The sequence below is a fragment of the Haliotis cracherodii genome, unplaced genomic scaffold, assembly GCF_022045235.1.
Source record: "Haliotis cracherodii isolate W230 unplaced genomic scaffold, xgHalCrac1.p SCAF_8, whole genome shotgun sequence".
Classification (NCBI taxonomy): Eukaryota; Metazoa; Mollusca; class Gastropoda; order Lepetellida; family Haliotidae; genus Haliotis; species Haliotis cracherodii.
In genome coordinates this window covers 35,579,238-35,594,693 of record NW_027266341.1, presented here as the reverse complement: position 1 = coordinate 35,594,693, position 15,456 = coordinate 35,579,238, and the positions used below count along the sequence as shown (strand labels likewise).

General features: G+C 40.9%; 1 protein-coding gene across 1 annotated transcript in view; it reads right to left on the bottom strand.

The window, feature by feature from the left end:
* Positions 1 to 15,440, bottom strand: part of LOC139449611 (E3 ubiquitin-protein ligase HERC2-like) — a 147,877-nt gene extending 132,437 nt beyond the window's left edge. The window contains exons 1-2 of the mRNA XM_071231085.1: positions 15,387 to 15,440; positions 12,628 to 12,739 (exon numbers count right to left, since the gene is read on the bottom strand). Coding sequence (XP_071087186.1) covers positions 12,628 to 12,708 — 81 coding nt within the window. The 5' untranslated portion in view covers positions 12,709 to 12,739; positions 15,387 to 15,440. The remainder of the gene's footprint in view (positions 1 to 12,627; positions 12,740 to 15,386) is intronic.
* Positions 15,441 to 15,456: the final 16 nt, after the last annotated feature.

The following is a 15,456-nucleotide window of genomic DNA, read 5'->3' as shown; positions in this document are numbered from 1 at the left end:
TTTAGCCAGTTGCAAATAATTCAGGTATGCAGCGATTTTGCAAGAGACAAATGTCATTTGGACATATTTGAGATGTTAGCAAAGTTTTGAAGACATTCTTCCATACAATTAAATTGAAAATATCTTTTGGACATTTTGAATGACAATCAGTCAATGTCCAAGAATGAACCATTCTGACTGACTGACTGACTGACTAAGTATGGCTTTACGCCGCTTTTAGCAATATTCCAGTAATATCATGGCGGGGGACACCAGAAATGGGCTTCACGTATTGTACCCATGTCGGGAATCGAACCCGGGTCTTCGGCGTGACGAGCGAACACTTTAACCACTAGGCTACCTGACCAGCCCCTGAACCATTCTTAATCCCTGGTATGAAATCCTGCTGAAATGTTCATCTCACAGAATGTTCCTCATATTCGTAAGAAAAAATATAAACATTTTTTTTGCAAAGTCATTTGTGTATAAAGCGGGCAATAACACTCATTAAAAAGTATCAATAATTCTCCAAATCAAGAACAGATCATTCATCTTTTAACATGTTTAACATGCTCAACCATAACCATGATGACAATAATTGCTTTGATCTTCAAATGGCAATTAGAAACTGCCTGCCAGTTGCATGAATGAAGACTTAAAACATCCATTAGTAAATCATAGCTTCAACATATTTATAAATAGAAATCTTACCCCAAATCATGGACATATCTACAAATCCTGCTGCCAGAAAACTAATTATGAATCATATTCCTTAGAATCACCAAACAAATCCACAGAAAGTAACATCCAGGATGTACATCCAAAGTGAAAAATGGATCAAATTTTAACCCTCCGCCTGACGCAGCTGTAAATTTGCATAGATTGTGTAGAGCTGACATGTGACTTACCTGGTTCTCCTCCCGTCACTGACAGGCCCCTCTCCCACTTCCGTAACCACAGCGATCCTACCCAGCAGGCCGTGCTGTCTACTTCCTCATCTCAACCACTCCTCTCAACGACTCACAGCAACGACTCCAGACACAGCTCACAAACTTACAGCATCCCCATAAACCCCGTACCAGTACTATAGCAGCAGGACCTTTCCTCACAAGTCCATCAGCCTTGCGGGAGATGCTACGGGTTATTTTAAGAGGAGCTAGAGATGTTTTCACTCACATAGCCAAACACATCTCATAATTGGTAGAGACTAACCCGATATTGTGTGTAGCAACATCAAGAGTGGAACCTCTCTCCTGCCTACCACAAGGGCATGTGTTGGTAAACAATCACCACATATTAAACAATATGGGTTGGCTGTACCCTCCATAATCACATTGCAGCTTATTGGGTTTCCCAAGTCAAACATATCTGCCAGAATGCAGTGAGATAAAGTCAGCCATGCAGCAATTCATAGAGCCAAGGGCCCCTTCGTGAGTACATCATAGGATACCCCCAGATACGACTAAAATACCACGCCAGACAGAAAATAGTAGCCGGAATACAATTCCCAAGCTATTTTCATGTCCGAGACTACATAAAGGTCAAGAAGATAGGGTAACGGTCTCATTTTTTAATGTTTCCCCTGACTATCCTGAACAAACAGACAAGATTTGAAAGTCTTAGATTCTTCATGAGAAGCAGGTCTCCTTTGAAACCTGGTCCCTCCTCGTACACCGACTGACGTCTCCAGCAACCTTAATCTGCAGGTGCCCCGGTACAATGGGATGCTGGGCCGTGATGTTAATACCTGGCACTTGCATAGGTAGGCCGCATCATCTACATCCTTGTGGGGAACACTGGGTTCCGATAGTGGCAAACTGTGGCCACCTTGCAGTGTTTGTGTTGGCCCGGCACCCAGACAGGTGTGACACTGACAACACAGACAGGTGTGACACTGACAACACAGACAGGTGTGACACTGACAACACAGACAGGTGTGACACTGACAACACAGACAGGTGTGACACTGACAACACAGACAGGTGTGACACTGACAACACAGACAGGTATGACACTGACAACACAGACAGGTGGTGTTCCAGGTAGATACTGTGACAACACAGACAGGTGTGACAGTGACAACACAGACAGGTGGTGGTCCAGGTAGATACTGTGACAACACAGACAGGTGATGTTCCAGGTAGATACTGTGACAACACAGACAGGTGATAGTGAAGGTAGATACTGTGACAACACAGACATGTGGTGGTCCAGGTAGATACTGTGACAACACAGACAGGTGATGGTCCAGGTAGATACTGTGACAACACTGACAGGTGATGGTCCATGTAGATACTGTGACAACACAGACAGGTGATAGTCAAGGTAGATAATGTGACAACACAGACAGGTGATAGTGAAGGTAGATACTGTGACAACACAGATAGGTGGTGGTCCAGGTAGATACTGTGACAACACAGACAGGTGATGTTCCAGGTAGATACTGTGACAACACTGACAGGTGATGGTCCAGGTAGATACTGTGACAACACAGACAGGTGGTGGTCCAGGTAGATACTGTGACAACACAGACAGGTGATGGTCCAGGTAGATACTGTGACAACACAGACAGGTGATAGTGAAGGTAGATACTGTGACAACACAGACAGGTGATAGTCAAGGTAGATACTGTGACAACACAGACATGTGGTGGTCCAGGTAGCTACTGTGACAACACAGACAGGTGATGTTCCAGGTAGATACTGTGACAACACAGACAGGTGGTGGTCCAGGTAGATACTGTGACAACACAGACAGGTGATGGTCCAGGTAGATACTGTGACAACACAGACAGGTGATGGTCCAGGTAGATACTGTGACAACACAGACAGGTGATGGTCCAGGTAGATACTGTGACAACACAGACAGGTGATAGTCAAGGTAGATACTGTGACAACACAGACAGGTGATAGTCAAGGTAGATACTGTGACAACACAGACAGGTGATGTTCCAGGTAGACACTGTGACAACACAGACAGGTGATGTTCCAGGTAGATACTGTGACAACACAGGTGATGGTCCAGGTAGATACTGTGACAACACAGACAGGTGATGGTCCAGGTAGATACTGTGACAACACAGACAGGTGATAGTCAAGGTAGATACTGTGACAACACAAGACAGGTGGTGGTCCAGGTAGATACTGTGACAACACAGACAGGTGGTGGTCCAGGTAGATACTGTGACAACAGACAGGTGATGGTCCAGGTAGATTTTGCAGCCACCTTGCAGTCTTTGTGACACTGACAACACAGACAGGTGATGGTCCAGGTAGATTTTGCAGCCACCTTGCAGTCTTTGTGACACTGACAACACAGACAGGTGATGGTCCAGGTAGATATTGTGTTCTATGGGTTTTTTTCATATAAACTTTAGTTCCTGTGAGCCAAATAATTCATTCATGGAAATGAAAAAGCAGACACACTGGTGAAGCTAGTTCTAAACAAAGCGGACATACTGCCTATTTTCCTTCAGTAAACTAGTGATAAAAAGCAAAATCAAAGCCTCCATAGCCCAAAGATGGCAAGCCCAAGATCAACCAAAAACCATACTCATACTCAAATGAAAGGAAAGTTGAATCAACTTGAATCCATTGCTCACGTGTTATTGGAATGTTAAGACCATGCCCCAGCCCAAGCTCAGTTAAAACAAGAATTGCAGTTAGATCTGCTATCTGTCATAGATCTTAAATAAAGACAATATGATCATGATAATGCTTACCTCAGTTTTACTCAAATTGGAACCTGCTCTGATGAAAATTTGAGTTCATTTGCATCAGGGTAGTTTGAGCATTTTATGGGTGCTTCTTGTAATGATCAGCCGATTACACATTCTCATTCTATTCTCTATATCTCCAGGAATGGCTGGGACGAGTGCAAAGTTACTACCCGGGGACCTCAACCCCCTATTACTTGACTCTACCCGGGTACCAGACCCCCTATTACTCGACCCTACCCAGGGACCTCAACCCCCTATTACTTGCCCCTACCCAGGTACTCGACCCCCTATTGCTCGACCTACCCGGGTACCCAACACCCTATTAGTTGACCCTACCTGAGTACCCGACCCCCTATTAGTTGACCCAACCCGGGTACCCGACCCCCCATTAGTTGACCCAACCCGGGTACCCGACCCCCCATTACTTGACCCTACCCGGGTACCCGACCCCCCATTACTTGACCCTACCCTGGTACCAGACCCCCCATTACTTGACCCTACCCTGTTACCAGACCCCCATTACTTGACCCTATCCTGGTACCCGACCCCCCATTACTTGACCCTACCCTGGTACCCGACCCCCCATTATTTGACCCTACCTAGGGACCTCAACCCCCTATTAGTTGACGCTACCCGGGTACCCGACCCCCTATTAGTTGACCCAACCCGGGTACCCGACCCCCTATTAGTTGACCCAACCCGGGTACCCAACCCCCTATTAGTTGACCCTACCCTGGTACCCGCTGTAAGTCTCAAGAGTTGGCTACAAAATGTCCACTTGGGAATTGTTTTACTGGAGCCCTGGCAAAAAGTATTCAGATACACATAGAAAATGATCTGGTCATGCATACACAAAAGTTGACTGAAGCTTTTTCTTTATTCAAAAATATACAAATCAGAAGGAATGTGAACATGAGTGACTTGTAGTGTTACCACGGAATTATAGTGAACTTTTGGCATTAAACAATATATCATGTGACTAACTGCGGGTCAGGGTAGAAGGACAGGTGACAGGTTGAGTAGGGTTTTATGCAGTTTTAATCAATATTTCAGCCAAACAGAAGGCAGATGATTATTTCATTCAGTGATCTAATATAAAGGTCAGCTGGCATTAGAGATCTTGATACATTTAGCAAATTCTATCCCAAGTACACATAGCCATGATGAGTTACCTCCCCTGTGGGCCAACACCATACAAAAAACTTTTAATTTTTCAATTTACACTAAAATCAGATGACAATAGTTGATATAGTTATGTTCGCCTAATGATGAAATGGAAAAAAATAAGACATAACAAACATGACAAAGAAAGCATTAAATATCTGTTAAAGTTTAAATTGCTAATTGCTAATTGCTTTCAATGCATGTTGTCTTTAGCATGTTTAGCCACTGTAAGCACTTTATAACAGTAAAACCCTTCTCTGACAGAAGTTTTGTTTGTTTGTTTTTAAATGCCACACTCTGCATTATTCCAGCTATATGACAGTGGTCTGTAAATAATCAAGTCTGGACCAGACGATCCAGTGATTGACGTCATGAGCATCAATCCACGCAATTGGGATGCGATGACATGCATCAACCAAGTCAGCGAGTCTGACTACCCGATCCCGTTAGTCACCCCTTACGGCAAGCATAGTTGCCTTTTATATCAAGCATGGGTTGCTGAAGACCTATTCTATCTCGGATCTTCACGGGTCTCTGACAGAAGTAAATACATATACATTTTACATCAACATCCGGCACATCCTTCAAATAGAAACTGCGCTTAAACCTATCAACCCAAACAAGCGTATGCCAAATAAAAAACAAAATATTGAGTTACACAAACAGGTGACAAAGTTATTTATATTTCCATTTTGACCTACTCAAGCTATATAAAAGAAAATAAACCACAATTTACAGTGTGGCTTTAGCTCAGCTCCAGTAAAAAAACAACATGTTTTAGTGTAGGAGCTACAACAGTGAGTCCTGGAACTCACATCGCACTACCGCCCTGTCACCTGCACATATGCAGCCCGTGACAAAACATTATCAGTCTACTCGCCCCAACTAGCCCAGGGTCCTCATGGAGTACACTGTTTAGCATAAAGCAACTAAACAAAAAAACATTGAAAAACATGTAAAATGTCAATTTTCCACAAAAAAGATTTACATAAACATAAATGTCCATAAAACTTAACTTAAATTAAAACTAAACTGTTTATCATAATCGTTCTAAAATTTGGTAAAAGTCATATTTAACTGGATCTAATGACACCACAAAATCAGTCAGTGTTTGGTTTTTGCAAAACACGAACTGCAGTAATGAAATGAGAGCAGAACCAGCTGTCCCATGTTTCTCTACAGACAGACCTCCGATCCACATCCACATAGGGATGATTTCACATTTTAGATTCAACTTGACAGCTTGTCAGCTATTTGCCTGTGTGTTCCATTGACTAACCCAAACAATGACTACATTACATGCTAAAGGCCCCAAATTTCCCTGATTACTGACTTGAAACACCTTCATCACACTCAACAGGCCCCTCCAACTTGTATTTTGCAATTACCCTCGGTACTGGTCAAACAAACTATTTTTGAGGGCAATGTTGGTTTGTTTGTTGTTTAACGCCGCACTCAGCAATATGACGGCAGTCTGTAAATAATCAAGTCTGGACCAGACAATCCAGTGATTTGACATCATGAGTAAGCGAGCCCGACCACCCAATCCTGTTCGTCGCCTCTTACGCCAACCATAGTCGCCTTTTATGGCAAGCATGGGTTGCTGAAGACCTATTCTACCCTGGATCTTCACAGGTATAACAAACTATATGAACGAGTATACACCGATCTTGCTGGATGAAAAGCAATATTACTCGACTCAGGCTTCAGAGTTGCAAAAGTAGCAGATTAAATATATGTCTGTCTCCTGACTTCCACCTTCAGACATTCAGTTCACAACTCACCAAAGACTTGTCCAGATGCAAACACTTGAAAGCATTAATTCAAGTATGTATCAATTTCAGAAAGTATTTAAAGCCTTAAACATGATACACATCAAACACTCATTAGAATATCCACAGTGCAGAGTAAGGATCAAGTTTTCCAGAAGCCTGCAAAATGCACATGACGAGGATGCCTAGTTTTTCAACCTGACATGAGTCACTGTCAGAGAATTCAGGCACACCTTCATTTTACTCTTTCAAACATCTGCACATGCATTCTATTTTTGCTTCTGAAATAAGAAAAGGTTGTTGTCTTGGATGTTATCTTTAGGGGGTAACGCCAAGATAATGCATAATGGCAGCGCCTTGAACAGTTCCAGTCTAGAGGTCTGCTGCATGCACACTGAACTTAGAACATATTGTGTATGGAAGGAAAAGAATTGACCTCTTTATCTGATAGTGCAGTTTTCATGGTAGAATTAGTGGGTTAACTGTCTTATTGTGCTGTCCATGCAATTTGTCAAATACTTGCTGAAGCCAAATAAATATGATAAACATTTGATAAAGTTGTCAAATGTTATGCTTGATATCTTGATGATGTGCTTGACATGCTTGATATGCTTGACTTGCTTCATTTGCTTGACACATGTGACATGCTTGACATGCCTTACATGCTTGATATACTTTGTGTGCTTGACATGCTTCATGTGCTTGATATGCTTTGCGTGCTTGATGTGATGGTATGCTTTGTGTGCTTGATATGCTTGACATGCCTTACATGCTTGATATGCTTGATATGCTTTACATGCTTCATGGGCTTGATATGCTTCAAGTGCTTGATATGCTTGACCTGCCTTACATGCTTGATATGCTTCGTGTGCTTGATATGCTTGACATGCCTTACATGCTTGGTATGCTTGACATGCTTCATGTATTAAACCCAGTCAGAGGCCGATATCTCGCCCAGTCTTCACATGTCAGCAACCATTATCAAATAAGACATGACATTTCCCAATTTAAGTGAACATAACGAATGTTTGTGACTTTGTAGAGGTGACTTGTATTCAACTGATAACAAGACTGATAGTATGAATACAGGGTGCGAGCTTAATGCTTGCATTGTTGCATTAGATGCAATGGTAAAATAGTAATTTCACAAAATAAGAACTTGAAAAATAGATCCCAATTCTTACAAAATAACAATCATATTTTCTAATTTGCCAGGATCACCTTGTTTGTAATCTGAGGTAAATTGCTGTTCATTCCCTAAACTGTTTGAGGCAACTGTGTACATAAACTGTCGATGGGTGGGAGTCTCATGAAGCTTCATGCAAGGAAGGACTGAGTGATGCACATGGCGTTATTAACCAAGCAAAGATACAAGGGATACACATAGCAATTTTCAGCATCTGTAGGTACTTGGGAACAAAAAAATAATATTTGTTCCATCACATTGTACAAGTGTAAAGCCTCCCAAACAAGCATCACAGACAACAATGGTAGCAGCGATGTACACAGTGGTATAGCGGGGCCAAATGTTTTCTGGCTACCACATATACATCGTTCTTAATAGTTGTTTGTCAGACACACTTTGTATTTTGGCATTACTGGCTTTATGCATGTTTGTTGTTTACTGCCGCACTCAGCAATATTCCAGCCATATGATGGTGGTCTGTAAATAATCCAGCCTGGATCAGACAATCCAGTGACTGATTTTGAGAGCAACAATCAGAGCTCCAGATAAGCTGCGTATCTGTGTAAAATACTCATCAGAAATGCAGAAATATGCAGTAAAATAAAATCCAAGCCTATCAAATACACAACGAACATTACAGATATGCTATGAAAATAAAACTTGTGCGTGTCATCAAAATATTGTGAAGTAACCCTGCGTATTCGATAAGCAAATGAGCAACTTATTTTGAAATTATAAACGAGCATTCCGTCAACCTTGCTTAATTCCACGATGACAGTTACATCATGATCATTTGCCATCACACTTTCTTGTGGAAGTATCGTGGTATTTTTGAGTCCTATAAAGCTCTCGAACCCATACGACACCAGTTTGCAGGGACTTGATGAATAGTGTTTATAAATATTTAACTTAAATACCCACATGTGTAAAAACTTGTGGATAACAGAAATTTGAATACCCAGATAGAATTAATGATACCCAATGATTTTAAAATGCATGGGCAAAATACCCACAACACCAAAAGCTTATCTGGAGCTCTGAACAATCCACACCATCGGGGTACAAGGACACACCAAGTCAGCGTGTCTGACCACGGATCCATTAGATCGCCTCTAATGACCAGCCTAGCTTACTGCAGATCAATACTTACCCAGAATGCTCACAGGGGCAGTGATAGTACTGATACATAGACAGCGATAGACATTCATCATCTTAACTGTAAAAGTGTTTGTTTCCATTCCACAACTGAGAGAGCCCAAGCGTACTTAGACACGTTTTAGAAGAGTGTGATGTCCAAATTTAGATGATAACATTTTTCTCCAACAGGATTAAAAAGGTGTTTAACGTTTATTGCACTTATATATCTTATGTATGTATCTACAGTATATTGATGTGAGTGTGTGTGTCTGCTTGCACTGGTCTGCACTAATGCTGATTTAATAGTGCAAGCCCACTGAGATACCATGCCTCAGTTTAACATGAATACCCCATTCAGACAGGGTATACTGACTTCGAGACAACCAGTCCTTGTTTTAGCCCCTTAATGAGTCCCAGGCAGGGTAACAACAAGTACCATTTTAAAACATATTTTGGTATGATGTGGCCCGGAATCGAACCCAGGGATCGAAGCTTCCACTCTCCGGGGCAGGTGCTCTACCACTAGACTATGGAGGCAGTCTGGTACTGCTTGAAGCTGATAATAGCTACTGTGCAGTATAGAACACACACTAAGATTCACAGTCAGACTACATGTGCAAATATAGTGAAAAAAATATGCATACCTTTGAAATCTCTTTGAAATCTTTTATGACCCCAAGCAAGCAAAGTACATGTAGCACAAATAAATTATGGGGTCCAAACGACCATGTAACTGAACCAAATTTAACATAATCGAGTTCTCAAGTTCTCAACTGTCTTAATTTCTAATTGAGTAGACTCGACATTGTTATTTTAAAACCTTGTTTCCTTATTCACTAGTTATTACTTCATACCTGGAGAGGCAGGAAAATCCGGCCAGTGTTTTTATAAAAAAATAAAGCGTTGATTTTTTTGTTTTTCATAATGTGTTGTTTGGTGTGATCTTGTTTATTGAAGTTAACATTTACAAAACAGCAAAATGATGCTGATTAATTTCAATGATCAATCAGTTAGGATGAGCCAATCATTAGTCATGATCATACAACCAACTCATGCACTCATGTGAACATAGCGAAGTGCCTTGAGTGTCTTCTACCACGCATCAAGACTTATCAAATGTGATAATACGATCCCACAGGTGGCTGTGTACATTTATCACTCTATTTAACATTGGTTTTTCTGTAAGCTACAGGAGCCATTTCATGTTTGTTAGCAGCATGTGCTGAATAAACAGTGCTGAAAGATCCATGCAGATAAGGTATACACAGTTCTCTCCCCTTAACCATGTTAACCACAGCCCATTCCTGCTGGCTGTTTCACACTTGAGAGGTTCAAGATTCACGCTGTATTAAGCAATTTTCCAGCAATATCACCAGGAGATGGTGGAACTTGAGTGAGACACCCACACTTTCTCATACAAGTGGCTTCCCGGACAATGTTTGGCCAATCTAGCATTTGATTTATTGTTTAACATGTTTAAAGTGAGACCATGTTGGCCAATCCAGCCTTTGATTTATTAAAGTAAGACAAGTTCTATGGATGAACAACTTCTTTATTACAACTCGTCTTACTTCATCACACCAACTTCTAAATGCCACTGAAAGAAGTTACTTTGATTTATTGTTTAATATGTTTAAAGTGAGACCATGTTGGCCAATCCAGCCTTTGATTTATTGTTTAACATGTTTAAAGTGAGACCATGTTGGCCAATCCAGCCTTTGATTTATTGTTTAACATGTTTAAAGTGAGACCATGTTGGCCAATCCAGCCTTTGATTTATTGTTTAACATGTTTAAAGTGAGACCATGTTGGCCAATCCAGCTTTTGATTTATTGTTTAACATGTTTAAAGTGAGACCATGTTGGCCAATCCAGCCTTTGATTTATTGTTTAACATGTTTAAAGTGAGACCATGTTGGCCAATCCAGCCTTTGATTTATTGTTTAACATGTTTAAAGTGAGACCATGTTGGCCAATCCAGCCTTTGATTTATTGTTTAACATGTTTAAAGTGAGACCATGTTGGCCAATCCAGCCTTTGATTTATTGTTGAACATGTTTTAAGTGAGACCATGTTGGCCAATCCAGGCTTTGATTTATTGTTTAACATGTTTAAAGTGAGACCATGTTGGCCAATCCAGCATTTGAGTTACCAGCTAAAGGGAGACCATGTTGGCCAATCCACCATTTGAGTTACCGGCTAAAGGGAGACTATGTTGACCAATCCACCATTTGAGTTACCGGCTAAAGGGAGACCATGTTGGCCAATCCATCATTTGAGTTACCGGCTAAAGGGAGACTATGTTGGCCAATCCACCATTTGAGTGTATGGCTAAAGGGAGACCATGTTGGCCAATCCACCATTTTAGTCACCGGCTAAAGGGAGACTATGTTGGCCAATCCACCATTTGAGTTACCAGCTAAAGGGAGACCATGTTGGCCAATCCACCATTTGAGTTACCGGCTAAAGGGAGACCATGTTGGCCAATCCACCATTTGAGTTACCGGCTAAAGGGAGACTATGTTGGCCAATCCACCATTTGTGTGTATGGCTAAAGGGAGACCATGTTGGCCAATCCACCATTTTAGTCACCGGCTAAAGGGAGACTATGTTGGCCAATCCACCATTTGAGTTACCGGCTAAAGGGAGACCATGTTGGCCAATCCACCATTTGAGTTACCGGCTAAAGGGAGAGTATGTTGGCCAATCCACCATTTGAGTTATCGGCTAAAGGGAGACTATGTTGGCCAATCCACCATTTGAGAACTGGGTCAGACAAACTAGTGGTTGATATAATGAGCAACGTCATGTAAGGAACAGTGACTGCAATTAACCAAGCCTCTGAGTAATTCTACTAGATATTAGTCCCTTCATCCATAATTATATTGAGATCACGACACGGGAGTCCATCGGGTACCATGTATCAAAACAATTCAAACAATACTGAGTTACATATGTTCTGAAACAATGAGTTGTAAGATAATGGTCAGTGTTCCTGTTTACCGGTAATTAACAGTTTTTACCGGCACACCAGTAATTCAAGTGATTGCCAGTCCCTGTGAAAAATATTACCTTATATATCTTTGTTGTTGAAGAAAACATCGCGACATTCATAAAGGAATACTGTTCGAACGAAGTCAGCTTGTCTGTTACCATCAGGGTTTCCCATTGTCTATTTTTAAAGCAAGATGCTTTTAGGTAAAATATATATTTGAAGCAACTTCATCTCAAAAATAATTTAAAAAAGAGAAAATTGTGACTGAACTCTGTGTGAATGACACGTAGATCTAACTAAGTTACTTCAGAGATGACTTCATTGCAATCAAACATGATGTTGAAACAATTAAAACCAAGTACTTTTCATACGTTTTATTATTTGTTAAAAGTTGGGACAGACAAAAATAAGGGGGGAACTGGTAATTTTTAGAGTTGCCAGTCCACCAGAAGTGACAGGTTCAAAAGCCAGCGGGAACACTGATGGTATGTGACAGACAGGAGTACAGTATTCTTGTTCTATGTTTCTTCAACACCCTTGGGGCCAATTCTGTCCTAATATCTCCTCAGGGTCCAATACGTGTCTTACATCGCCAATCATGTCCACAGGCAACTGCAAGCTGTGTGCGATATAACACTAAGACTATACCATGTTTACCGCCATGATTGTAAGCCTACCTGTATGTCTGTTTTAATCCACTTGGCATCCAGCCGAACCTGTGGCCAGAGTCTTGCCTCTGCTATCCAGCTACCACTCATTTTGCATGTTAGTCATAGAAACTTGCCACCACTGCAGGAATGAAAAATATATCATGTCAGAAAATTCCTGGCATATTTTACTTTTATTAACAAATAATAAAGTTTGCATGTCATTTAACACTCAGCAACATTCAAACTATATGACGGCGGTCTGTAAATGATCGAATCTTGACCAGACAATACATTGTTGATTGACATCATGAGCATGCATGCATGATGACATGCATCAACCAAGTCAGTGAGTCTGACCACCTGATCCCGTAAATCGCCTGTTATGAGTGAGTGAGTGAGTATGGTTTTACGCCACATTAAGCAATATTCCAGCAATATCACGGCGGGGGACACCAGAAATGAGCTTCACACATTGTACCCATGTCGGGAATCGAACCCGGGTCTTCGGTGTGACGTGCGAACGCTTTAACCACTAGGCTACCCGACCGCCCCTCGCCTGTTATGACAAGTATGGGGCGCTAAAGATCATTTCTAACCCAGATCTTCACAGGCAAGGATTACATATAAGTCCAATATCACATGACATACTATTATCAGGGGTCGATTTAACAGCTGGCCCATTGGCCTGTGGCCAGGTAAAATTACAAAGGGTTTGCTGAAACGTAAAGTACATGTAATTGGCCTGTCTGGCTAGTCAAAATTTCACCTCTGTATTCTTAATTTTGTTAACAGGATCATCTCAGTAGAATAACAACCCGCCACCATTTTGTAATGTTGTGTACAACAACTTCTATATTTGCACAGTAAATCGCCATGAAATGAGGCAAATGGAAGCCAAGATTTAATCTCAACATTTTAGGGGTGAGGGGTTTCAGAGCCCCAGTAGGTGGACATGTGACCTCAGGTTCGACCACTTGACGACCTCCACCATTTAGTTGTAGGCCAGCTAGTTTAGAAAAGGGCCAGTCATCAGGAGCCCCACAAACAATAATCTGATTCTCCAAATCAATACTGTTGTATCATTCATAATCTTAAGTATCTTCATAAGAGGTTCTTCCGTTTAAAAGATTTTAACATGCCAAGAATCCACTGTCTATTTCAGTACCAAAATCATTATCCCATAGTGAATTTGAGCGGTTATAATAACAAAATGTCCATTTCCGTTTGATAAACCATTATCCATTATAGTTTTGTGGAATGACGAGAATACCCAGTACCTTTCATTTAACAATTGGCCATATCAAAATACCAATCAGCACAATTAAAACACAAAGTGGGAGAAACACAGGGAGAAATTCTGAAAAACAACGGAAACGATATTAAAGAGATGAACTGAAAGCTATATCCATATTTTGCCCTCAGACACCCTCACTCAGCATTATTCTAGCTAAATGATGGCAGCCTGTAAAGGATACTAGACGATCAGTACCCACAGAGATTCAAACCCAATCAAAATGGATAACCCGTACCTAAAATGCTTTGAAGCATTCATACTTTATTTGGATGATCCGTACCCAAATTTGGATGACCCAAACCCATTTATTTTTAAAAGCAAGATGTTCAAAACTGGAGTACCTTCACAGGGATAGATTGTAAAAGGAAGGGGAAAACATACTGCTTTCTAATCATTTATTCAGCACTAAATTCTCATATATTCTGACCTTCACTTCATAGCACATTTCCAACCTTCATTTATTATACTTTTTGAATATTCATTAATCATACATTTTAAACATTCAATCATGCTGTAGCCTATATATTTCCAACCTTCATTCACTATACATTTCAAACCTTCATTCCTTGTGGCCTTATGTGCTTATCTCAATCAATGTCTGTGAATACAAACGATTAAAACTTTTAAAACATATAAATTTTTATTGAGTATGGCTTCAGGTTTTGGGGCACGGGTCACCCAACTGATTAGGTACGATTGGGTACCGGTTATCCAACATTTGGGTACGAGTCCATCAAAAATGTCTGGGTACTGGTCTCCATGGGTATGGATTGTCCAGTGCCCCCTGCAAATAATGCAGCCTGGACCAGACAATAAAGTGATTGACATTGTGAAAGAATTTCTAGGTTGAGAAAGAGCAATCTATCATATGAAAATATGGTTTCCCCGGGTACAGATAACTGACAACTTTAATATCTTAATTTTGGCTTGCATGCAGTAGCAACTGTCATGATTCCAAAATCGTGCATCTGAAAGAGCACTGTGCCTACAACATCAACAATATCTACAATATTCGTGAACAACTACATGATCTACAATATTCTGGAATGTTTTTTATGACATGTCAATACAGTTTTTCAAAGATGACCCACTGTCCCCAGTACATGCAATAAGGGCAATAAAAAATCTTAACTGACAACAATGACCGGCTTGGCACAAACTTCCAAAAGACTAGTGTGCTGGTGTCAGTCTTGGTAAACGTGGGGGAATTGGTTCCAACCCACTTTTCCGACGTCAGGGAAGTTATAAGCGCATGAGTCGGATACTTTCTTATTTGGTGACTATATCGCATTGAGAATCTATCCGATAATAGACCTTGATATTTTCAAAATTTAAGAAAAAGATTAACATAATAAATTATACACGTCGGCCCATATTTCCAACCTATTTCTAGAACAGAGACACAAAACACCACCTCCTGCAAAAGCCCATTACAAGTGTCTCGCAAGAACGAGAAATGTATAACATAAAACCGTCTAAAATAAGTGCTAACCTTTCGATACTTGTCATATTTTTGTTGATTGGAATATCGCTTAGTGCTACTTCCGGTACTTCCGCCAAGG